Raw genomic sequence first — 23,762 nt, 5'->3', positions numbered from 1 at the left:
AGTTTGGACTAATTATCTCCCTAATTAAGCATCCAATACAAAGATTATTGTAATTTAATGCATATTATTTGTATTTTATACTTCAAAATTTATATGTTATTGTCAACAACTGAGTAACAAAGAAAAGAAAACGCCGTAGTTTACAGGATCTTTCCAACACTGCCAATCACGTGATAAAAACATGGCCGCATCCAGAAAGTGTAAATTTTGCATTTTGGGGGTAATTTAGTATTGAAGTTAGTGATTGATCGAACTCTAAAATGACACGATGGGCAAGAGGTGGTACAGCTAATAAAAAGAAACCCCATGAGGCGTCTCAGTGGTCGGAGCTGAAGACTTCACAGTCTGGAGATAGGCAAAGTGGGAGGGTCACTAAACATGCTAAACGAAAATCAACTTCACATCAGAAAGAAAAGCTTGATAAAGATACAGCAGAAGAAATGTGGAGGAAGAAGGAGGAGAGGAGAGAAAATAGGCGAGTGAAGAGGATTGATGTGAAAGAAAAGCAAGCAGTAGGTTACCTTATCAGTATTCTCAGTTTATTGAAAAAGGAGCTTGTAAATGCCGATGGTATGGACATGAAGATACATGATCAAGACATCATGAAGTACACCTTTTTAGCTGTGGTTTTTATTGACTGCTCCGGATAGCACACTTGATCAGGTTTCTTTTGGTGTCCTTGGTGATGATCCTAATCCTATCCCTTTAGTCAGATCAATGTTATGAATGTTTCATTAACCTTATTTTCTTCTTGAATCAATTTTCTTTCAGGTTTGTTTTAATTGTCGGAAATCTGGACATACAATTGCCGAGTGCCCCCAAAGAAAGAATGATATGGAACATGGAGTTGGGATCTGCTTCAAATGTGGCTCGACAGAGCATACTGTAACACAGTGTCGCCTCAAGTTACCACCAGGTAAAGTGTTATATCATCAGCTTCAGGTATTGACTTATCAAGGAGTAAGAAGGGAGCTGCACTGCTCTTCATTACTGTTGTCACAGTAAGCATTAATTTTAAATGACCCAGAAACTTCTGCTTGGCGGAGGGAGTTCAGCCCTTATATTGCTGCTATGGGCCAGAGCGGAGGGAGTTCAGCCTTTTTGCTGCTCTGATGACTAAGTTCACATGATGCATATGTTCATTCACCACCTTTTTTCTTTTGCTTCCAGGTTCATTTCCATACGCTAAGTGTTTCATCTGTAAAGAACAGGGTCATTTGTCAAAGCAGTGTCCAGACAACCCAAAAGGCTTATACCCGATGGGTGAGTATAGTGTCTCAAGGGAAAACAGTCTTCAGCTCTACCTTAGCGAAATCAACCCCTGAAATAACTGGTGGAGAACTTGGCAGTGGTGCTGTTCTGAGAACACATGGAGCTAGTGGCGGAACCTGCATTCTGATACAAAGTAAAATCACTGCATGTTGGTGTCATCATCTTGTTGTGATCATTGATAGTCAGGTCTTCTTGAAATCTGTATCAATCTTGAAGTGATCAGCCAATGCAATTTGGCACGTTCAGCTTGGGCAATTCATTCCAAAGTTGTTTGTTATAGATTGTGAACTCATTTTGCAGGGGGATGTTGTCGACTGTGTGGATCAGTTGAACATTTTAAAAAGGACTGCCCAGATTTACAAAGAAGTAAAGGTACGTTCCAGTGTCATCTTTGAATGGCCAGTTAGAGTATGTAAGAGTAAGACAGTGATGAATGTAGCAGAAATTGCTTGTTGGATGGGTTCTAAAGTTGCATATTGAATTCCAATGATGATTCCCACCCAACACTTGTGGTAGATTGTCTCTTCAGACCAGGGGTAAGATGGTGATCTGGCATAAAGACAATGTCACAACCACCTGTGCCTAACTCCTCTCTGTTGCCTCCATTAGCAATTATTCCAAGACATAATTATGTGGACTTTGAAATTGAAGCAGAGTGAAGAAAAGGCTCCTGAGCCCCATTGTCCCAAGGGTTCACACCATTGATTTACATGCAAAGGTAAACGTTTTTACTTGTTTAACCAACTGTCGCTTCATTTCCAGGTGTTGGTGATGCCACAGTGGAGAGAATACATACTCTAGCAAGTGCAGATGCAGAGCCATCATTGATTAAATCAAAGTTTCGTCCTCCTGTAAAAAAGGGCTCAAAAGTTGTCATGTTTTAAATAAATACCATGTATCAAGAATACTACCATCTTCTTTGTTGCTTTATAGCACTTATACAGTTGGACTGTTGTTCAGATTGTATTGTTGTCCGACTACTCATTGAGAAATGATTGACCCCAAGAGAACTCTTTCAATTTGACTGTGCTCTGTTCAGATTGTGACTCTGTCTTATGGGTGGGCATCACACCTCATTGGACATTTACTGTTCTAGGGTGTGCTATAAGACATCCAGAACATCTCCGTAGCAAGAGATGATACAACGGCAAGTTTACCATAGGAAGTATTTATTAGAATGAATTGTCTGGTGAGAGACACAATTTATATTGAATAGACAACACTAAGAATAATTCATTAATGAGAGTGAAAAGTGTACAATATATATGTCATAATGAATATAATTACATCAAGAATAAATAAAAGGCCAGGACTCCAGCCATGCAGTTCCAATGCTGAAATCAGAAATTCACAGTGGTTTACCCTTTTATGATAAAACTTTTGACAAGTGTCTTTGCAAATTACTGCAGGCCTTAAATTAACTTGACTGGTTCCTTGGCCTTTGCAAAAATTTGGCCAAAAATAAATCTCTGAATGAAGCCCCCCCCCCCCCCGCACAAATGGATGGAAAAAAACAATGGAACAGGATGTTTTCACCACTGTTCTAGCACCATCTGCCTTTAACAAGTATGTCAGTATTCAGAGCATCTCTCAGTTATAACTAAGCTTCTTCCGTTTGTCACCATTTTGCTCCAGCACTCGTCTTTCCAGATCAAAGGAATACTGAAAGAAGAGAACACTCAAGTTGTAAGAAAAGTTACACCAACAATCTCGGAGGTATTGAAGGTCTTGGGTCTAAGAAGCATACCTTAATCAGTCACAATACAAGAGGAAAGGATCCTAGCAGGCATTTAAAACTGCTATACCAGCCTATAGCTACTGGTTGTGACTTTGTCCCCATGCTGCAAGACCAATTCAGGATAAATCGATTGTCATTCATCAAATCAACTTAATCAATTTTACAATGATGATATGCTTACCTCCAAATTTGCTATCTGAGATTTGTGTTGACCGATGTCCGTAAGTCCAAGAGATGCGAGGACCTATAAAGTGAAAGAAAAAATATGGTTTTGGGACCCGTACACAAATTAAGTGATTTGATGACAAGATTATTGATGACAAACACTGCAATGCTAGCATCTAGCGCATAGGGCAGAAGTTTATGCTCTAATAGGACACAATGGCTGAGACTTGCAATGAGATGATGGCAAACAATCAGAGAGAAAACGCATGTAATCATTTAGCCACACACTTTCTACACCTGAGCATTAACATGATGTGTACCTTGCTTGCTTGTTGAAACTTGTCTGCTATTTTCATCTCAACCCCGTCTAGATCATGGTGGTGAACATGGGCAGGAACTTTCATTCCCCCAGGTTGCCCAGCTGGTCGACCTAGCTGGTGCGGTGGAGCTCGTTGTTGTGCCACGGGATAATAACCCGAGTAACCTGCCAACAAAATCATATGTTGCAACAAGTGATAATAATGACCAAATCCAAGACCAAGTTGCCAAGTCAAGTAGCCGGACCAAGTACTATCAAATACATCCACTGCCACTGGCTGTCATGTAGTGGTGTGGCTATTCAAGTCAAATTCATGAAAATGAAAATAATACTTGGGAATCCCTTCACATTTCCCAAATCTTCCAAATATTTGTCATGTAGTTGAATTCTAAAGAAGGAGAAAATAACAACTGATCACCGTATGAAGTCATTTTGAACAACAGATTGAGCCAGTTATCAAAATAGTTGATTTTGTGGACAAAAAATGATCTTTTTTCTTGTGCTCGAAACCGGAAGCACTAACTCGCCGTCTGGTGGAAATCCTCGACAACTCACTCTCCATTGGAGACGGAGCGTTGTCACCATCCTCTTTGACTCTGGCAAAAATCACTGCTAAGTGTAGGAATATTATTGTTTTTCACTGCTTTGTAAAATATGTGTTTCATCGCTACAAAACATAGTTTTATCACATTTGCTTAGGTTTGAACTAAGAACTCGAAATTGCAAAAAATAATTGCTAGTTTCATTTGAAAATAATATTAAAAACTAAAAATGTGTTTTAAAGGTATCACAAATGGTTATTTTAGCAATTTGTATTTTCAATCACTACCAGAACCCGTGGACTTTTTTCGCAGAATATGCATCATTTGTACAAAATGGTTGTACTTTTTACATAGACATAATGCTAACCAACAGCGAATCTGAGTATAGAGATTGGGATGAAGAACGAAAAACAAGATGGTTCCTGATATCACTCTTTCACATTATTTTGACTTTTCATTTTAATTTGCCCGTGGTTCTGTCAAGATAGACCTAAGGTGATAACCCACTCATAACAGTAAAGGTTCAGTGATTGAGTAGTATCATTTTATTATTGATGATAAGGATGGAAAAATTAAACAACAGCACTGATCTGGCAGGTGATGATGAGTCACCTGATCTGTGTTCATTGATGATGATGACATGATTATAATGATGATGCACCCCTTTATTTGTTATTTCATGATTTTAGGCCTGTTTATTTCATTTTCTTCATCCACGCTCTCATTTCATCCATGGATGGTTTGCTTGCATCCATGTCTGTACTGAGCACTTCATTTCATCATGATCATGGAGTGGATGGACATGGCGATGGCATATCATAAATCATGGGCCATGGCCAGCAAAAGCCACGCAAAGCGATAACTCATTGATAGATCTAACATCTAAATATGTCTAAGCATAGTGACAATTAGATATACCGATGAAAGGCAACCAATCCGGATCCAATCTGGGATATCTCATTTCGTATTTCCCATCCCAGTTCATGAATTCAGCTTCAGGATCGACATCAAAGACAGGCAGAGGCAACAAGTCTAGTCTGCTGAACGAGTAGCCATTGAGTAGCTCCCATTGGGCCTTACAAACACTGGTGACGTCAGGAATCGGGTAGTTTCATCATAGGCCACTACTCCCCCTGGTGTAGTCGCTATAGTCACCTCTTTTTAAAATGTTTCACCTTGTTATGGTCTAATTTGAACTTTGTTCAGTTTCAGTGAGGTCACTATGTCCTATAGAGAAGCTTATAGAGAATATGGTCAATTATCTACTGGTAAGTGTAGGTGATTCTGTGAGTAAAATTTGACTGGTTTTAGCTGAAACTTGTCAGGTACCAACTTAATGCCCACCAATGAACAGGATAGCAGTAGATTTCAGTGCTGGCAACCAAAAACAAGAAATTGACTAGATGATAGGCTGCAATTCAAACTATCTCGTACTAAACTCACTTGCACTGACTTAGGTCTGCTTATACCTGTCACATGAGCAGGACATTGAGATACCACCAAGCGAATATGACCATCGAGTCTGAGGGATTGAAAACTAAGCTTCAGTTTGGCAGCCATATATTTTATTGTTAAATATTTTCCCACCTGTTTCTTCTCGGATACTACACTTGTCCTCAGAACTTGTTGTCAGTAAGTTTTCAAGTGTTTATTTCCAGGTGGTCCTTCATCCTTAGATGGTGTCCCTATTGTTATCGCTGAAAAATACAGACCTCCTGCTCGGGTATGTGTTCAACAATTTACCTTCATAAACAGTAATATTGCTTCAAAGCACAATACAACTGCTCACTCTTCCATTTTTTATTTGGTATTGAAAGTATTCCTTCATCTAATACAATGCAAACAGAAGGTCATTGAATCATTGAATCATTGAATTGTTTCTTTCAGGTTCTTCTATCGTCTGCTGCTTTTGAGCCAAGGCACGTCTGCGATGTTCTTGAAGATGAGGTATGTAGCAAAGTGGTGAGATTTGACCAACTCTAGAGCCAAGGAAACACTAAGTTGTTGGTAAAGAAGATGTTGAGATTCCAGTTAAAAAACCATTCTTGTGTCAGTCAGAAAATCATTGTAAGACAACATGTGGGATAAATTTTAGTAGCTCACAACTTTTTCAGTACAATCTAACAAATGAATGACAGTCAACGAAAGGCAGAAGCAAAAGTGTCTGCGTTTCAAGTCTACTCTTTCAACTTAATTGAATCAGTTTTTCTCACTCTGTGTCTTTCCAGTATGACTTCAATTTGGAGGCCGCAGTCCTGGAGAAGTATGCGTCCATGGTGGAGGCAGAGGCTGCCGAGGACCGAGCCAAGGTCGAACAGATCGGTTCAACCATTGAGGACTTTTCCCGAGCAATGACTCTCGAGAACACAGCAAATCTCAATGAATCTGATGAATTCGATGGTTCTGCTGGAGTACCGCATAGTCTCCCTTCAGAGCCTACTCACGCAGAACAAGGGACATCTTATGAGAACAATTCTAGTTCCTTTGCTCGACAAGACAATTTAAATCCAGCAGTCACTGATCAGAATGCCTCTAAGGCCTTTGTCCTGCCTTTCAGTTCAACTATCTTACAACCAACGCCCATTATTCCAGCTAGAAGGGCAACTCCTAAACAAGAGACAAAAGCCTTCAGAATCCGGGATTTTGAAACAGTTGAAGATCCATTTGATGACCTTGAACTGGAGGTTTTGGATGACATGGCAGAATTGGGGAAGGTCTTACAAGTAGCTCAGACACAGCACACAAAATCTCCAGTGGAGGACACGAGTGCCACATCGCCATCTTTAGTCAATGGAGATGAACCACCAACGTCTGCCACTCAAGCTGCTCCAGACATCCAACCCTCTCCAGAGCCTGGTGGAAACGTTACTCGCCAGCGCCGAATCTCACCTCAACCAGAAATCAATACGGCTGGCCAAAGTGTTTCATTTAGCTTGAACAATGCCAATGCAGAGCCTCCACCCACTCACGGTTCTCATGTTATCCAAGGACAACAACCTTCAAGTTTTAGTGGTGAACATGTTAATGACAAAACGAGCAGATTGAGCAATGATGGTATAAAACATGGTGCTGTTACTAACGTCTCTGCGAGAACTGATCGCTACTCGTTGCCGAATATCAGTGCTAATGTTGTTTTACATCGTGGAATAGGATCAAAAGGCAATCCCTTGCCACCTATCGGATCTGCGGGTGGCCTGCCTAAAATACCAGACAGGAACATTCAAAATGGACCGATGTATTCACAAGACAGTAACTTAGATAACTTTGCAAAGTACAGTAGTTTTGATCGAGATTCAATTCCAACTATTGCCACCCGGAACAATTTAAATCCATATGTGCGGCATTCCATTGCAGCCACTGAGGATTTATTACCATCAGTAAAAGACCCGAGTCATATCATGGCTCAGTCTTTTAATGCCTCCTGTTCATATGGGCTGACTGGTCCAAACTGTGAATACCACAAAGAGGATTACTCTACGAGGCCACTGTCTGGTCTCCGTAGTGCCAGGAGTACCCCAGATATATCAAAGTTGGATGACGGTTCGAAAGCTTCTTATCTCTTGTCACATTCGCCTCCCCCTCGACCCTCGAATCAGCAGGTAGGTTCAATTGATGTAAGTGTTGTTTTCTACACTCTGTCTCTTAGATAAAACTTCTTTGTCTTGTCCTATCACCACTAGACCTCTATAATATAATGCAATCAAGCAATTTGGTCCAAGTTACATTGTTTTCTATTGAAATGACTTGTCTCAATGTCTGTGAATTATGAAAATTAGTGTCGCAAACAGATACGAGTTACTTGTGTAGTAGTTTCGTCCAAATCAAGGGACATGACAGAGTCAGTTTTGGAGGTAACAAGACCATTATTCTCCCTACAAAAATAAAGCAATTTACATTGTGACAGGTTATCTTGATTGTGTGCACATGTTGGTATTATTCATACAGCATAATCCTTTCACACAGGCTTTCTAGCTTTGGCCTACAAGTATTTGTACAATTGTATTTGTATGGCTATGACAACTGTAGGATTATAGTGAATCAACATGGATACAGCAAATCAATATTATTAGGGATTGTGCATGGTGAGATAATGGTTCTTGCCTGGTGCAGTTTTCAAAATCTGAGGATTTGTCTTTACTCTTCCAGTACCAAGAATGTTTGTATTTATTTACCAAATTAGAGGTATTGGTTGCCTCACCAAACAACGCGAGGGCGGAGCTAAAAAGTTGGTCAAAACCGAGGCTTCAGGTGAAATGAGAGCTCCACAGTGAAAAATACCATAATTCTTCAGTTCGACATTAGACCATTATCTATGTAGTTGAGCCTTGTCTCTTTCAGACCTGGAACAGATACTCGCCACTTCCACCCTCCACGAACATGAGAAACAGCGTCTCAGATACAAGTCGTGGCAGTACCCCGACGAGTTCCGAGAGTCCCACAGCGTCACTTCCTGACCCGTTTGCCAGGCTTTCACGGGAGGAGCAACAGTTTACGATGTCAATCACTGACATGGGATTTCCGAGGGCACAGGTGGCAAGGGCTGTGCAGAAACTTGGTGCTGATGGAAAACAGGTGAGTTGAGATCAGAAGTCGATGTTGTAGTTTGTATCACTATTGGCAAAACTTGTCTTCATCATCACCCAGTGAGGAGAACTAATCTTATTTTGCTGATTTCGTCATCAATTTCGAGTTACAATGAGGGTTGATGTGTACAATGCCAATGGGGCATTGTTTCCAAAAGCCAGGAATCCTGGATTTCTCAAACTCGAATGAGGTACAAGTTTTTGTGTTTTGCGAAACCAGCATTATGTTGTATTGACTCACAAGGTGATCCCTTTAAAAGTTGTTGATTTGCATTGTGACATGTTTGACACTATTTCTCAGCCTGATTATTTGTTTCTTCAGGTTGTTGACCATCTTTGTCAGGTGACCAGATTAGCGGAGAATGGCTTCTCCACAGAAGATGCAGAAACGTCCTTGCTTCTTTTTGATAATGATCTAGAAAAGGTAGGATTTCCAAAAATCAGCATCTCAAATCTTTTAAGTTTGGAAATTAATTGAGCTTCTCCAACATTTCACCTGCTATGCAAATTTGGTGGACTTTGACTTGGAATTTGTGACCTTTATAATTGAGCATGTCAAAATGACTTCCAACTTCATGAAGCCCCAACAAAGATTCCTATGTTTATAATCCCTATTCATCTACTGTTTATAATCCCTATTCATCTACTGTTTATAATCCCTATTCATCTACTGTTTTGTAATAAATAGGATGCAGCTTTTATGTGTTTCTTTTCATTCCAGGCCCAGAATTACCTGGAACTTCAGTCACAATTCCAAGAACTTGGATTTGATCACGAGAAAGTCCGAGAAGCGCTAGTGATGCATGATAACAATAGAGACAAGGCATTAGATTATCTCACAGCATGACACTGGCACCTTGTAGATGTCGTGGCCGTGATTTAGTCTATATTCATGCACCCTGTGTCTTGCTCTGTCAAACACGAACCAAGTGATTGGCAACATTAGTCAGCTGTAAAAAGTGCTATGTTATCACTAATAAGATCTGTAGCAGTAACCTCTCGAACCTTCGCTCATGCAGGAGGATATAATGACTGTCACTGGGGTATTGCATCGCAACGCGGCCTGTTACAGTGGAGTGATGATATGTGTACCCTATTGGAATCCTTCTTGGAGTAAACTGCCAAGGAATTGGGGAGAGTTTATTTGACACTGTATAAGTATAGATGTCTAAATCATGTTTGACCTGTGAAGTGTAGGTTTTATTTCAATTCTTATGATTGCATGTATTTGTGTACATATGATATGTGGAATTTTGTACAAATTACAGTCAGTTGAGATTTCCAAAGCAGGACAATGCCTACAAATGAGTCCCTTATAGAGACTCACATTGTACATTACATTGCCAGATAGATTTTTAAAAACATTGATTGCCTTTGGTCAGCCGATGCTGAACTTAGTAATCTATTAAGTGCTGTGATAATTATTTTGTTGTTCCGTGTTGTCTCGTAACTTGTTAAAGAGCAGAGGGCAATCAGGTTTTTCACAGTGTTGCTGGTTTTGATCAGTCGGGAAATGGTTGCCAGTATGTTTTTAGTGTTCACCTGATCCTCTCTACTCTTGTATTACCCTGGACTTGTGTTGTCCTTTGTGCTTTTGTCATTGTGATGTCAATGCTGCATGATGAACATAGACTTGGTCCTCACAAACTGCATTGTAACATTTGTACAGATGATTTGAAGTTGAACAAAGGTTTTCAGGGGGATGCATTCACCTCTTCCCAGAAGAGTCCCTTTTGTGGTGAAGAGGCCAAACTTAGCTGATATCGGAAAAATCAAAAGCTGACTTAGGTTGTCATTTTGTTTCCCCACACCAAGAGCTCCACAACTGTTTAATGATGAGACTGTTTTCCTTTCTGATCATCATTGACCTCAGCTTTGCACTCCTGTTAAACGATGCACATGGTTGGGGGATGAGAGGGGATTGGGATCTCTGGTGATCATATGAGGTGCCTGTGGTGTACCGAACAGACTTGTCTGTGGTATGTACATGTAGTGATGAAAATCATGAAGCAGTGGGACTCCAGCAGATGTACATTTGACCTGAAGCTTGTAATTATTATTTCTTACGCTTGTAAATCTTATCTTGTATGTGCTTTGGATCGAAAGCACATGAAATGTTATGCCAAGGATGATTATCAACTTCGGTACTGTACTGCTTTTTGCTGATGCAATAAATAGAAAGGTCATTGAAATGCTTTTCCATTATTGTTTTCAAGTGTGCAATCCAAGACATTTTCTAACTCAGTGCGATTACTATCCATCAGTTTCATGTGGAGGTTAAGGAGTACTTGGCTGCGAAGCATCAGGATTGATAGAAACCTCGTCAGGAATAGTACAAGTCAGTTTATTACAGTGGTAACAAACAATAGGACAAATCATGTAACCTACACAGATTGATACAAAGTCATAAGTAGCCTAAAAATACTGATACATCTAATAACTTATAGCAGAATGATACACTTTTTAATACAGGAAATTATCTATTGAATCAGTAGACATTCATTGAATGAACGGTCCTCGGTTGATGCACCTTGGAATATGGACTGTTAGTTTAAACCAAGCGTTATCAACCCATGATTGGGAATCGTGGTGAAACTAAACACCAGCCGTCAGATCTGTCTGATATGAATATTGACAGCCATGATCACTGAATAAATATTGGACAAGGAATCGATATCATAAATTACATTATCAGTCATTCCTTGTACTAGTAATGTTTGTTTAAAAAGTTGTCATTGATGATAATAGACGGCCTATACAAGCAGTTGTCATCAATGTCTCTCTCTCTGTGTTTCCGCGTCCTCATCAGGACATTCCTCCTCAAATACAATCTCAATTCCACGCAACCCATCATGCTTCTCAACTGCACATGGACTACTTTTACTGTCAGCTTGATTTCTTTGCAATCCTGGTTGCTGAATGGCTTTCGTATCATCTGTGGGTTCCATCCTCTTCCTCTTCTTCCTTTGCTTGTTCAACCTCTCGGGAATGAAGAGGTTGAAGATGACGGCAGCCATGTAGACCAGGCCAAAGATGATAAACATAAGATTGACATCAATAGGATAACCGTAGTCCTGGACAATGGACCATGCGTAGATACTGCCACAGGCTAGTGGAGCAATGGCTCTGGAAATAAAGAACAAAAATGTCTCAAATATGAAATTGGTTCTGGGAGATTTTGCTCCTTCTGACTTGGCCTCTTCTTCAGACTTCAGCCCAGTACCTTGACAGAAAGACATCAACTGCCCTGACCTCGAATTTCATTAAGACCCGGCTGAGCTTGTTCGTCTAACCCCACCAGTGATCTTGCTCGTCCCTCATGTTGTAACACCCACTGACCTTGCTGTTGCGGCAAATGTCACCGACAGTCCATTGACGGCGCCTGCATGCTCTGGTGGTACTGAGTTGTTTATGAACAGTGCCATGGATGTGAAACAGCAGATTGTAGCAATCCTGTTCGGGGCAAGGATCACTAGCAGCATTAACCATAGTGGCACTGGTCTGAAAGCAAAGACAAGTAATTAATAAGGTCACAGATCTTATAAAATTTGTGTAAGTTAGGTCCAACAGTAATACACAGTGGACAGTTCTCTCCTAAATGTGGTCCTGCCATTTGTCGCTGGACATCCCAGTATCGAAATCGTTGAACAGACTGTTCCAATGGCAAATTGTGTTGCCAAGTTAAATAGTGGCAGGTGTGGGTGAATAAGCCACAGGTCCTCAGTGAGGACAGTTCCAGCCAGGCTGAGGATGTCGTGAACATCATTCACAGTTGTTTTTAAGACACTTCGTGAATGGTGAAGGGGGCAGCTGTCTGGACCGTCTATATCTTAATTGATATCACTTACTTGTCAACCAAGGCGGACATGACTGGGGTGGCTGTGATCAGAATCATTAAGATGAAACAGCACCAATGATTCGTCTGAAAAGGTTGGAAATATTTCAAATGGAGAGAGTGATGAGAAGGGCACAGGCTGCTTCTACATTAGTTGCCATATTCAAGTTAATCAGAAGCCCTGACATTGGCAGTTTGGTATCGTTGAGGAAAGCTACTTGGTTAAATACGATATTTGTAGGCTATATGAAGAGTTACTTAGATTGTGTAGAAGCCTACCCGCTTGGCTCCTAGCGTTGCCTCCAACTTGGGGAAGATGAATAACTGCAGCATTAACAGTGGCACAGAAACTCCTCCAATCGCTAAGCCAATCTGAACAGGGGTGAACCCAAGACCACCTGAAAAGAGTCACTTGATTATGACTTGATAGAGTGATGTATACATTCAATGTCTTGTGTCAACAAAGACAGTCTCCCCGAAGGAGCATCCCTCTCTGAGAGATATTCATCTCCTAATGACATGGCATTTTAAAGACAGTCCTACATTCAGAGGAATTGCCCATATGGCATGGCTGTTAACAAAGGCAAGCCTCCTCGGAGGGGGAACTCGTCTTCTGCGGTCTATAAAGACATGTCTCCTCCAAGGAAGACACCAGGCTCCTGTTGTCTCCAAATTCATGTATTCTCCAAGAAAGACACCAGGCTCCTGTTGTCTCCAAAGACATGTCTCCTCCAAGAGAGACACCGGTCTCCTGTGGTCTACGAAGACATGTCTGTTCTTCCAAGACTATCGTCTCTAACTGGTGTGAGAGCAAGCTTGCAAATGATACGAGCAATGGCTACCTCATCCTGACAATATACAGCCATTTCACTCGATACCATACTTAAGGAGAAGTCGTGTTGAAGGCCCTGTTTGCAAGAGGATGTGGCTACCTACCATACATTGGATCTGTAGAAGACCAAATCGCAAATATTTGATCATAGCCAACAACAGCAAAGGACAGTAATGTATAGATCCCAACACTCTTCTGGACATCTCGCATCCTGCAATTCAATTATTGAAACAGAGTTCAGGAAATGTTTGTTTGTAACCTGGGCAGCACACCGTGTGTGTCACAGACACAGACACAGACACCAAGTTGTACTGGGTTCTTCTAATTCAAAGAATCCCAGTCACATTCAGTGATTGTGGCAGTAGGGCCTACCGACACTGTCACAACTCAAGTAGTTTGAACATCAATTTGACAAGGTTCCCTGTATTTTGAGAACTACAGTGGAACCCCGGTAACATGACCACTCATGGGACCGAAGTTGAATGGTCGCATTACCGGGGTGGTCGCGTTAGTGAAGTTGAAAATCTGGGGACAAAATGCATGATTAGGTTTTCCCATCAAAATTGTTGAACCATAAGCTCACAATTCTTGAAAAATTTCAAAGCCAAAATATTTTAGGGGCTGATCCTGCTTCTTCATTTTGAGCAGAAAAAAAAACAAGTGAGAAAAAAATATTTGGGCTAAGAAATGTTTTCATCTGTAGCATGACAAACTTGCCGCAATCAATTTCTTTGAAATCATGGCAACAATCGTCTTTTTAGTTCTCATCATCAAGCTACTAACCGTAACAGTTTTAATAGAGATCCACTCTCAGTTAACCACCGCGAGCAAAGGCTTGACGTCGTTGGCCTGCACTGTCCTCCCTGGCCCTGTCCAGCCACTGCAGCAGTCGAGTCCATCCTCATCAGTGGAGCAGACTGTGAGCGTACTAGTGTGCAATCCACTGCCTCCTCACACGATGTCCTCTTCCTGAGACCATCATTCCGATTGGAGTTCGTCTCCATTTTAGCAGAGCAACTATAAGTGCGAGGACGCTTCATCACGTGCTCCGAAAACTTACCGCAGCTTTCTGATGTCTTTAGATGCAGCGTCTTCGCCATGTCTCCAGGGAGGGATATCACACTCTTCAGTTGCACTTTAATGAACTTGATCGATTCGTTGCCTTGATGTTTTCCGACCTCCAGCAGTCGCCTTACTTCCTCTCCTCTGCTCACAGCCTCCTCAGCTCTTTTCGCCTTCTCTCTTTTTTGTCTGAAAAAGTAGCCTTTGTGACAGAAGGAATTCGCAACCCTTTTAAAATAGAGGAGATAAATTAACGAGGTACCTCCTCGTCAGTCACAAAAATCATCGTAGGTATATCTGAGTGATACTATGTACTCTTGGTGAGTGTGTGACAGTCTACCTAGCAGTCCTGAGTTTTGTCCTCTTGGTTGGCATTTCAGCGACATCTGGATGCGCCTACAAGATTCGAACAATGTGACTCTGAGCTGCACTTATGAGAACCACAGCTATACAGAACTATCAGCAATTCATAATGTAAGGAGATCATCTAGTTTGGAGGTAGAGACAGAATGACATGAGCGATAGCTCTACCATTTTAGGTGTCCTTGGCAATCAGGCACAACCTACCTGAGTATTTTAGTGTGTGTCTCTGGCAGTTTGAGGAGAACAATGACAAAGGCAAAGAAGGATATGAGGCAGGCAACCATGCACGGGAGGAAGAATGGATACTCCTTGAAGAAGCCTTCTTGGGGGAACACATCGGGGTATCTATCTGATGGGTTGGCAAGGAAACCTGGAAGGCAACGGTTTAGCATAGTAACCTAAACCTGGGTTTCAGCAACAGGTCGTCATCTATGATTTCAGAGGCCAGGAGCCGTTGAGGCTATAAAGACAAGGATATCCCTCTCCTTGAAGGACAAAGTATGAATTTGATTCTTCGTGGCCTGCTTGGGTTGCACTTGGATAGAAGCTTATAAGAGTAAAGTGTAGGTTTACGTACCACCAACAGTTGGTCCCAAGATAATGCCCATCCCCCACGCAAGTGAAATGGAAGACATCGTAATTGCTTGTGTAGTATCATCTGATATTTCGTACAGTACAGACTTGGCTGTTGATATCACACCTGGAAACAGCAGACAGCAGACGTTTAAACTGGGAATATTCAGTTCTTGTGGTCTCAGGTGGTTCCCTTTCTTATGACCCATCATTTTGGTGGCGAGAAGACACATACAGGTACCTGGTTGTGACAACTTTGAATGAAGGAGTCAGAACGTGTGTCTTCTGAGGAAGGATGTGAAGAAGTGTCTGCTCGTAAGATGGATGTTACAAAGTGTCCTCTTAAAAGGGATGTGACAAAGTGTCTTCTGAGGCGGGATGTGACAAAGTGTCCTCCTGGGAGGGATAGTGTGACGAAGTGTCTTCTGGGGAGGGATGTAACAACTTACCATTCATTGCTCCTGTAATGAACCTCATAACTATGGCAAACCATAACGTCTTTGTGAAACCAAAGCCAAACGTCGTGATGCCCGTCAACGCCAGGTTGATGAGAATCACGGGCTTACGTCCTTTGCTATCAGACAGCCAACCCCAGAAGTAGCTGGAAGCGTAACATTAAAACAAACATTGGTGACCAGGTTAACTGGATCGGCCACTGATTATGAGCCCACCCTGGCTAGACTGGTCAAACCCGTTAACACCGCACACAATAGGAGGTCGTCTGGCTTTTGCACCAACCTCTAACGGCCCACCTAGGCAATCGATGATACTCACTGACACTCATCTGCTGAAGGGGCAACGCCACTGGCACACTTGAACAACAAACTGAACCATCCACTGGTTTTACTGGAAGACAAAACTCCTCAGCTTTGCTTACCTTCCAAAAACTCTTCCAAAGAAGAATGAAGATGCAACAAGACCAGCGTAGTAACCTTTTTCTTCTTCACTGTAACCAAGCGTCTAAAAACGAGAAGAGACTGATGGACTTCTGACTCCATCCAACAGCCGGTACTGTACTTATCGATAGTTGATGGTTTGTACGGGAAGGCAGGTGCAATGTAAACAGTCTCAACATACTAAAAGTACTTTCTCGGAAAGCAAATAAGTTCAACTAGGGGACAAAAAACTGTCTCCTTTCATTGGCTATCAATCATCAATGATACACGGTATCATTATGTGATCCATTAAAACCAACTTTCTGATTTGGGAGATGGATGAAGTGATAAAATATCATGATAAAGTATTATGTATGACGTATTGCAACTACAACTCCTTAAAATAAACCTCATCACCCATATCTTGAAGAAAGATGTCATCCATCACTCTAAAGTAGAGTTCACCTACTTAATCACTGACAATTAAGTTCTTTCAACACTTCGCATTGTTATTTTCCTAAAGCATCATTGTCCTGCTCTAAAAATAACTACACCAAGTGCCATGTTCCCGCGAATCAGGCTCTTGATAACCTCGATTTTAAATGTCACTGGTACAGCCTCAGGTCAAGCAATACATGCACTTGTATTCATCAAAAATAATGAAAAAGGCTGTAAGCATATAAGTAGGTTTCCCGAAGTTTTAACTTTAGCGAGGGTATACCAGTAATTTAAATGTATATCGGCAACCTTTCAGATGGGGAAAAAACAATATCCCAATGATGATAGTAATGAATAATAGCAAACACACTTACCACCACCATGTGAGGGAGAAAAGGGAAAAGGAACGTAATCACAAACGAACTTCCGAACTGAAACGACAAAAGGTACCATGCAAGTTGACAGTTATTTATTGTTTATCATCATTACAGTCATGGGGGGGGGGACATCCTCCTTTTGTGTGAAAATCATCGAAATCATCGAAAATCATCGTGAAAAGCTCGAAAAAGACGTTTTGTTGGTGACCCTTGGGGGGGGGGCATTCCACACACCCTCTCTTGGACTCGCGCTATGGCACTGCAGCAATTGCGGCGGCAGAGCAGTCTACCCGGTCAAACATTGAAATAATTAGTGGACAAAGTATGTACTAAAAAAGTTTAAACACGTTTTTTACTTACCAGAGCAACAAATATGATAAAGATAATCGACCATTTGACTGGTGAACTGCCCTTCTTTGTCAGCTGGAAGAAACTTCGTAGCTTCGATCTCTTCTTCTCCTGTGGTTGAGATTCCTCAAGATCAGAGTGCGTCCCTCCCATGTCAAGCTGTATTTCAGTAATCCTTCCATCCTCGTGTCTCGATGACGGAGCCATGTACGCCAGACAAATTAAACAGAAACTTGCCTGATAGACCTCCCAGCATGAAATAACAATATTGATCTTGAGTTTTCAAGTAGTTTTATCGTCATCCTCCACTTCTGAGTGGAAATTTACCTCCGGGATGGTTCGCGTCACTCACTCACTGGAATGATGAAATCATCAATTTACACATTGGGTCAAGGCTGACCATATGGTTGTAGGGTTGTGGGAGGTTAACAGGCTTTACTACGAATACACTTTGATCAATGATATCACACTAGGCAGCTGTAACTCAGTTGTATAGTCGTAGTCGGAGGCATGCGCAACCTTTTTATGATCTGCACTTTTGACGGGCGTCATGATGTCGGCGACCACTGGTTGGGATGAATGTGACGTCACTTTGGCAACGCATGACGTCATAGGCTATCGACGCAAGGCGGGGTGATATTACCTGGCAACCTCGCATTTGGTAAGCTTGCGTCGTATCATCCAACATCTGTTGGTACTGACTGCGCAAAAAAATCGTGCAAAAGTAGCAAAACTCTCTTAAGTCACATCACTGGTCGTGTTTAAGTAGGAGGTGAACTTGACCTAATGTCATGGGGACGTAAAGGAACACTCTAACCAGTGCGTCGACTGACACATATCCCAAAGGGTCAACCCGTGAAACAGTTGAGATCGCATTCGAGCCTAATCAAAAAGTCAACATGCAGTCCGACGACATCATGTCTATCGAGTATGTGAATGAAGTAAAAGAGACGAAAAAGAAGTGTCCCGCCTACGCCGCTTCATCCTTTGCACTCCAGAGTCAAGAGGCAGAGCGCTATGGCTACCGCCTGGGACAGTACATCGGAGAAGGCTCATCCTCGGTTGTTCGGACCGCCCAGATGCTGCCTCATAAACTGAAAGTCCCCAGATTGGCCAAGTACGCCGAGAGGAAAGGACACAGTCAAGTATGTTTACTCACTTACGATGCCTGTCATTTTCTGTTTTATCATATTCTTTCCCTTAGGGGGACCTGTAATGGATGTGACCTACATTGAACCCCTTTCTCCCTGCCTTCTGGTGAATGGTGGACTAACAGCTGCTAGGTTATGATAAAGGTTGAGGTCCGTGGTTTTTGCGAGGAGAGCAATGGTGGAGGGGGGGGCCAATATATATCATTATTCGACTGTCGTCGCATTGTTTCCGGGGGAGGGGATCACTAAATGCCGCTCGCCGCTTGCAAACTATGACTATGAGTGTTCTTCTTGTCTTTTTTTGTGACAACTTGTCACTTTTATCCTTGGCTTACGGTTGGAGGGGGCATATTTTTTACTTGTCAAATAACATTTTGGAAGCAATGGTGATAGACAAAAAGAACCTCAATCACACGAAGTTTATTTCCGTCCTTCATATCAGGTGGCGATCAAGATTTTAGACATCCAGCATTCGAAGAAGGAGGTCCTAAAAACGTACATGCCGAGAGACATACAGATCCACCAGCAACTGCCACCTCATGATAATGTGGTAAGTGACTGTCGTCTGCTTATGGCCAGTGGAACTGGAAACAACGATGGCCAGGTTGACAGTTTCAAAGCCTTTTTTATACAATACGAAAGAGCATAACCTGTTTAACATTTTCCAAACAACTGCCCTTTTTCTCCCCAGGTCGAATACCTACAGTCATTCAAAACAGACAACTTCTACTACATCGTAAGTGAACTATGTGAGTGTGACCTTCTTACCAAAATCAACTTTGGAAAAGACCACACGACTCATTTGGGTTTGCCGGCTGATGTAGTTAAGAGATACTTTAGACAGGTCTGCCGCGGGGTGCTACACCTCCATAGGCACAAGTTTGCACACCGGGACCTGAAGTTAGAGAAATTTCTGCTCGACGATTACGACATGGTCAAACTTTCCGGTGAGTATCGATGCCAACCCGCATTAGTCTCCCTAGTCTGCCTCTTGCCAGAGTCTAATCTATTATTCATATGGTGATTATCTGGTGATCGACAATGGCTGCAAGGCAAACCACTGCTGTAATCTGAATTTTATCTGAACGTATTGCATGAATAGGTTCTTCTTCGGGTCCACCTTCTCCATCCAGGTTCCCTTCCTGGGCATTTCATCATAATAGAACAGTCTATAATTTCCTCTTCGGGGTCAACCTTCTCCATTCAGATTCCTTATTCGCTGTTCTCATATAGCAGAGCAGTGTAATTCTCCGTTTTCCATTCAGGTTTCTTTCTAACAGCTTCCTACTTCCCTCTTCGACTGGTATTACTTGGGCCCTTGACTACCTACGACCCTCTGGTCACTGCAAGAGACTATCAGCGATTAGTTTTGACTGATATTACAAGCTTTTGTTTCTAGCTCTCACCAATTTTTCCTCCCAACAGATTCTGGCTCCGGCATCAACGTCAAAAACATCCCCGCGATGAAGATCGTTTGCGGCTCATTCGCCTACGTCGCTCCAGAGGTGCTGACAAACAAGAACTATGATGCCAAACTTGCCGACACTTGGAGCCTGTAAGTATAGACACAGGACCAACATTGCCACTTAGACTAGACTAGCACCTTCTGACGAAAATATGATAGTTTGATACCTCTTGGAAAGTGTGACGTGAATTCGAAACAGAGAAATCACCGAAGCGCTGCGAGGACACCTAGTGTCACGATTCCAGTGGACATGAAATATCACATAGGCCTACACACATTCATCAACTGATTATCTTTCAGGGGTATCATCCTTTACATCATGGTAAATGGTAAAATCCCCTTCAACGACGATCGTATTCCTGTCATAGAGGATATGATGCGCAAGCAGAAATTCTCGTTTGCTTGGACAGTCTCCAAAGGTGAGTCATTGAAATCAAAGTTAAGTATTTCCTAATATTGTTCTGAACCTGCTTCTGCTTCTCTGTTCGATTCTCCTTTTCCGTCTGCCATACACTCCGGAAGCAGTGGCCCGGCCTCGCCCTTCCCCTGAAGGTAGTATCAAAGCATTACGAGTGGACTGCCTCGCGAGTTCAGCTTGCCTCTCTCCCCACGTCCTCTTTCTCCCGCTAACTGGACGATACCTCTGATTGGGTACGCAATGTGTTACCAATGGTTCGTCCAAATTTGTTTCTAACGACTGTTGCGTGGCGACAAGTATTAGCTGCCAAGATACCATGTAATCTGCGACCTTCACCTTGACTTAATTTCTCTCTTCTCCTTTTCCTCTTCCCTCTCCTACATTTCTTGCTTTCCTCGGTTAGAATGTCGCGATCTTATCCGCAACATCCTGCAGTATGACCCGGAGTCTCGCCTCTCCATCATCGAGATCATGCACCACCCTTGGCTCGCCAGGAAGCGAATCTCTGCAAAGACTATCATCAGTGCTCAAGCGGTAAGATCATATCGGCATTTCCCTGTAGCTTAGATCCATAGAAATATGATCTCATTTTGACCCCTGTTATACTGTACAACTGTTTCAAAGTGCTTCACATCATTCCCAGCCTAAACCACAAACCTTTCCGCAGAAACCAAGGAGCGCTCATACTGCGCTACACTTTGCCTTTTCTGGCCATTTGGACTGTCTCGGGTATGTAGAATGTCAGGCGTCTAAAACTGGTACAAGTATGATTTTACTTGATTTTAATATGCACTCCCTCATCTAAACTTCTCATAATGTTCAAGGATGATCAATTCATCAACTAACTTGTCACATTGACCTTTGTATTTTGTAGCTGGCTAAAGCTCAAAAGGGTACTGTGGAGGTTAAGTTCCCTTATATCTACACAGACACGCATGACCCTGTGCCAGCGCTTGCGAAGAAGAGACCAGGAGTCGCTACAATCATGGTGCAGCACGCTGTCCAGGAGACAGTCACGCTCCGCAGCCGAGTTCAGGGCAGGAGTAGGTATCACTTGTTATCAGTCTGGTATCACGGACTTCTATTTACATGTATATAGAGGTCCGTGGTGGTATTTTTGCTGGAAGAACAGCCATAACCACAAGCCAGCGACAATGAATCTACTAGGTTTGCCCACGCTCACAGAAAGCTCTGGGTGCGCGTGATGGGACTTTGTAATGATCACTAGTGTTCGACCATCACGTATGCTTACAATGTCCAGGCCGACATCCTCCCCGACGCATGGTCCAAGATTCATTACTCCCTTGGATGTATAATGTTTTTAGACCTGATTTGTTTCGATTGGATCGTTGTGACATACTCAACCAACTCTTTCAGGCAACAACCTTGTCCTGGCGATGTCAGCGAACATTCGTGGTGGTAAGCCGCCCAAGCTCAACTCATCTCGCCTCGCCAATATAGTGCAGAAGAAACCGGAATTCGCTCCAACGCCCTCACCAGAAGATCCAGCGGAGTTTGTGCTAGAAGTTCCGCGTGCCAGGGGAGGTGGTGCCGGACCGACACGTGGTGTGCCAGCGACAGAGATCGAGGTGAAGGATCCAGCGGAAATGATTAACTCTGACAAACCAGTTTGTTCCAACGACGTCAGGAAATATCCCCTTTCAGTAAGAACCAATCTCCGTCCAATCCAAAGATGCTGCTACGATCTGCATGATAAGCCAATGAAAGAAGGCAACGGATACCAGTCAACGAATTATCCTCTTCTTGAACTTACGTTTAACGAACTCACATGAAGATGGAAAGCATCAGGTTAAGGGGTTTGTTGGGTCAATATACGATATGGCAAGAATGAGACTTCAGGCTAAGGGGTTTGTTGGGTCAATATACTATATGGCAAGAATGAGACTTCGCGCTCAGATAGTTTCACGTAGTATCATCGATTTTTCAAGTTATCAAGACCATAGCACTTATCATGCCTATAGTATCAAAGTGAAAGAATATTTACGTTTGCCTGCTTGTGCACAGGCATGTACCATACCTATACCAAATCTCAATTGGTCCACTTTGATACTTCTAGATCGTGCAGCGAGTCAACTCTCCGCTGAAAAACCCGGAGTTCAAAAGCCTTGGTGGATGCAAAACTCGCGCGTATTCGCCATCGGGTGTCAATCCGAACCCTCGTCCACCGCAGCGAGCCACGCCTGAAGACCTGGGACCGAGGAGTCCCAGTCCCCGTCGACCAGATGGCAGGTTAACCGGCAGGGCCCCCTTGACTCCGACACAATTTCAATATGGCCATATTAACGTAAGTTTACCATCTTAGCGGAGTATTTTAGAATTGAATCAGAAATCTCCTACCTCCCAAAAATAGAGAAGAGGATCAAGAAAAAGACAGTAGACGGTCACCGAATCAGGGTCTTATTGAAAATATTTCAATAATGAGTATGCAGTGGTATTTTCAAAACCAACTCCAGTGTGATGACGTAGGTGTTGTTGTTCTTCAGGATATCGCGACAGGCCAAGATAGGTCAATCGTAACAGAAATCTGGGAGCAAGATCTGTCGCCAAAGCCGCAATCTCCACAGATTAGAATGATCTCCCCGCAATTCAAGTCCAATTGTAACGTAAGAGATCGAAGATGCGCTTCCCCTGGGAGACAACTGATGACAAATGGACCTGTTCCCTCACACAAAAGGCCACAGAAGCTGATGATTGGGCTGACTAGTAAATTTCGAGGAAAGCCTTTTCTAGTCAAGCCTTCCGACGAGACGACTCTATCCCATAGCGGGGTCTTTTGTGTAAGTCCAACGCGCGTTTCAAATGAATGCACCAACCAGGCGACTCAGTCACGCGTCGTAGCTTATCATCCAAGTGGACCAACCACACCGAATGGATACCCGTCGCCAGCGAAGGCAAAACCAACAATGCGTTGGGCTTCCACCGTTAGGTCGACTCTACAGCCGCCGCCGGATCGATCCACAACCGCCAGGCCGACTATACCAAAGACCCGAGGCTCTCCGATGACATCACATCCACCCTACGAAAGGCCCAAGACTGTCCATCTGTCGATTTCACCATCAGAGCTGGTCACCACGACGGAAAGAGGACCAGCCAAGCCCACACCACGGGAGATCATGCAAGGGTACCGCATCAGGAAGGCTTCGGGGGCGAAAAAGTTAGTGACATGAAAATGAGTCATGAAAATGAGTCTACTTATATTAAATATACGTTATCATTACGGTACATGCCAGCGAACGTCAAATTATAAGATTGCTCATTTTTTTAGTTGTGGTCAACAAATGTCTGGACCTGCTTCTGTGAGTGCTTGATAAAACTTTCAGTTTGTAAAATTGGTTCTCTGTCAGCAAAAAATGAGAACTGGATATTCAACAATTATTTGCCGACT

The 23,762-nt window shown here is 42.6% G+C and overlaps 5 protein-coding genes across 7 annotated transcripts; 3 read left to right on the top strand and 2 right to left on the bottom strand.

Annotated features, from left to right (window-relative positions):
* Positions 1–180: 180 nt before the first annotated feature.
* Positions 181–2,177, top strand: LOC135483905 (zinc finger CCHC domain-containing protein 9-like). The gene is made up of 5 exons (XM_064764970.1): positions 181–512; positions 772–916; positions 1,171–1,263; positions 1,573–1,644; positions 2,035–2,177. The coding sequence occupies exons 1-5, from the start codon at positions 261–263 to the stop codon at positions 2,154–2,156; spliced, it is 684 nt and encodes a 227-aa protein (XP_064621040.1). The 5' UTR covers positions 181–260; the 3' UTR covers positions 2,157–2,177.
* A 253-nt stretch (positions 2,178–2,430) lies between these two features.
* LOC135483904 (uncharacterized) lies at positions 2,431–4,011 on the bottom strand. The gene is made up of 4 exons (XM_064764968.1): positions 3,913–4,011; positions 3,496–3,659; positions 3,192–3,254; positions 2,431–2,934 (listed from the first exon to the last, which is right to left on the bottom strand). Exons 1-4 carry the CDS (start codon positions 3,923–3,925, stop codon positions 2,863–2,865), a joined length of 312 nt encoding a protein of 103 aa, XP_064621038.1. The 5' UTR covers positions 3,926–4,011; the 3' UTR covers positions 2,431–2,862.
* A 422-nt stretch (positions 4,012–4,433) lies between these two features.
* On the top strand, positions 4,434–10,856 carry LOC135483363 (ubiquitin-associated protein 1-like). 3 transcript variants are annotated; one of them, XM_064764202.1, is made up of 8 exons: positions 4,434–4,531; positions 5,243–5,304; positions 5,695–5,759; positions 5,924–5,983; positions 6,265–7,635; positions 8,375–8,608; positions 8,942–9,043; positions 9,341–10,856. In XM_064764202.1, the coding sequence occupies exons 2-8, from the start codon at positions 5,259–5,261 to the stop codon at positions 9,464–9,466; spliced, it is 2,004 nt and encodes a 667-aa protein (XP_064620272.1). In that variant the 5' UTR covers positions 4,434–4,531; positions 5,243–5,258; the 3' UTR covers positions 9,467–10,856. The 3 variants fall into 3 exon arrangements, with proteins under 3 accessions (XP_064620272.1, XP_064620270.1, XP_064620271.1); XM_064764200.1 differs by having other exon boundaries at positions 6,265–7,650; XM_064764201.1 differs by having other exon boundaries at positions 4,441–4,531; positions 5,249–5,304; positions 6,265–7,650.
* Positions 10,857–10,942: 86 nt separating this feature from the next.
* LOC135483362 (uncharacterized) lies at positions 10,943–17,637 on the bottom strand. Its single transcript, XM_064764199.1, has 12 exons — positions 17,335–17,637; positions 16,972–17,028; positions 16,162–16,244; positions 15,734–15,885; positions 15,289–15,411; positions 14,916–15,081; positions 14,070–14,537; positions 13,391–13,497; positions 12,734–12,852; positions 12,468–12,541; positions 11,959–12,120; positions 10,943–11,745 (listed from the first exon to the last, which is right to left on the bottom strand). The coding sequence occupies exons 1-12, from the start codon at positions 17,527–17,529 to the stop codon at positions 11,391–11,393; spliced, it is 2,061 nt and encodes a 686-aa protein (XP_064620269.1). The 5' UTR covers positions 17,530–17,637; the 3' UTR covers positions 10,943–11,390.
* A 584-nt stretch (positions 17,638–18,221) lies between these two features.
* On the top strand, positions 18,222–23,544 carry LOC135483055 (serine/threonine-protein kinase dst3-like). Its single transcript, XM_064763564.1, has 10 exons — positions 18,222–18,467; positions 18,916–19,023; positions 19,165–19,420; positions 19,899–20,028; positions 20,239–20,357; positions 20,760–20,890; positions 21,231–21,399; positions 21,734–22,020; positions 22,434–22,661; positions 22,861–23,544. The coding sequence occupies exons 1-10, from the start codon at positions 18,222–18,224 to the stop codon at positions 23,542–23,544; spliced, it is 2,358 nt and encodes a 785-aa protein (XP_064619634.1).
* The last annotated feature ends 218 nt before the right edge of the window (positions 23,545–23,762 follow it).

This window comes from Lineus longissimus, chromosome 2, assembly GCF_910592395.1.
Source record: "Lineus longissimus chromosome 2, tnLinLong1.2, whole genome shotgun sequence".
NCBI classification, from domain to species: Eukaryota; Metazoa; Nemertea; class Pilidiophora; order Heteronemertea; family Lineidae; genus Lineus; species Lineus longissimus.
Note: the sequence above shows the minus strand (reverse complement) of the source record. Positions and strands in the feature narration are given on the sequence as shown.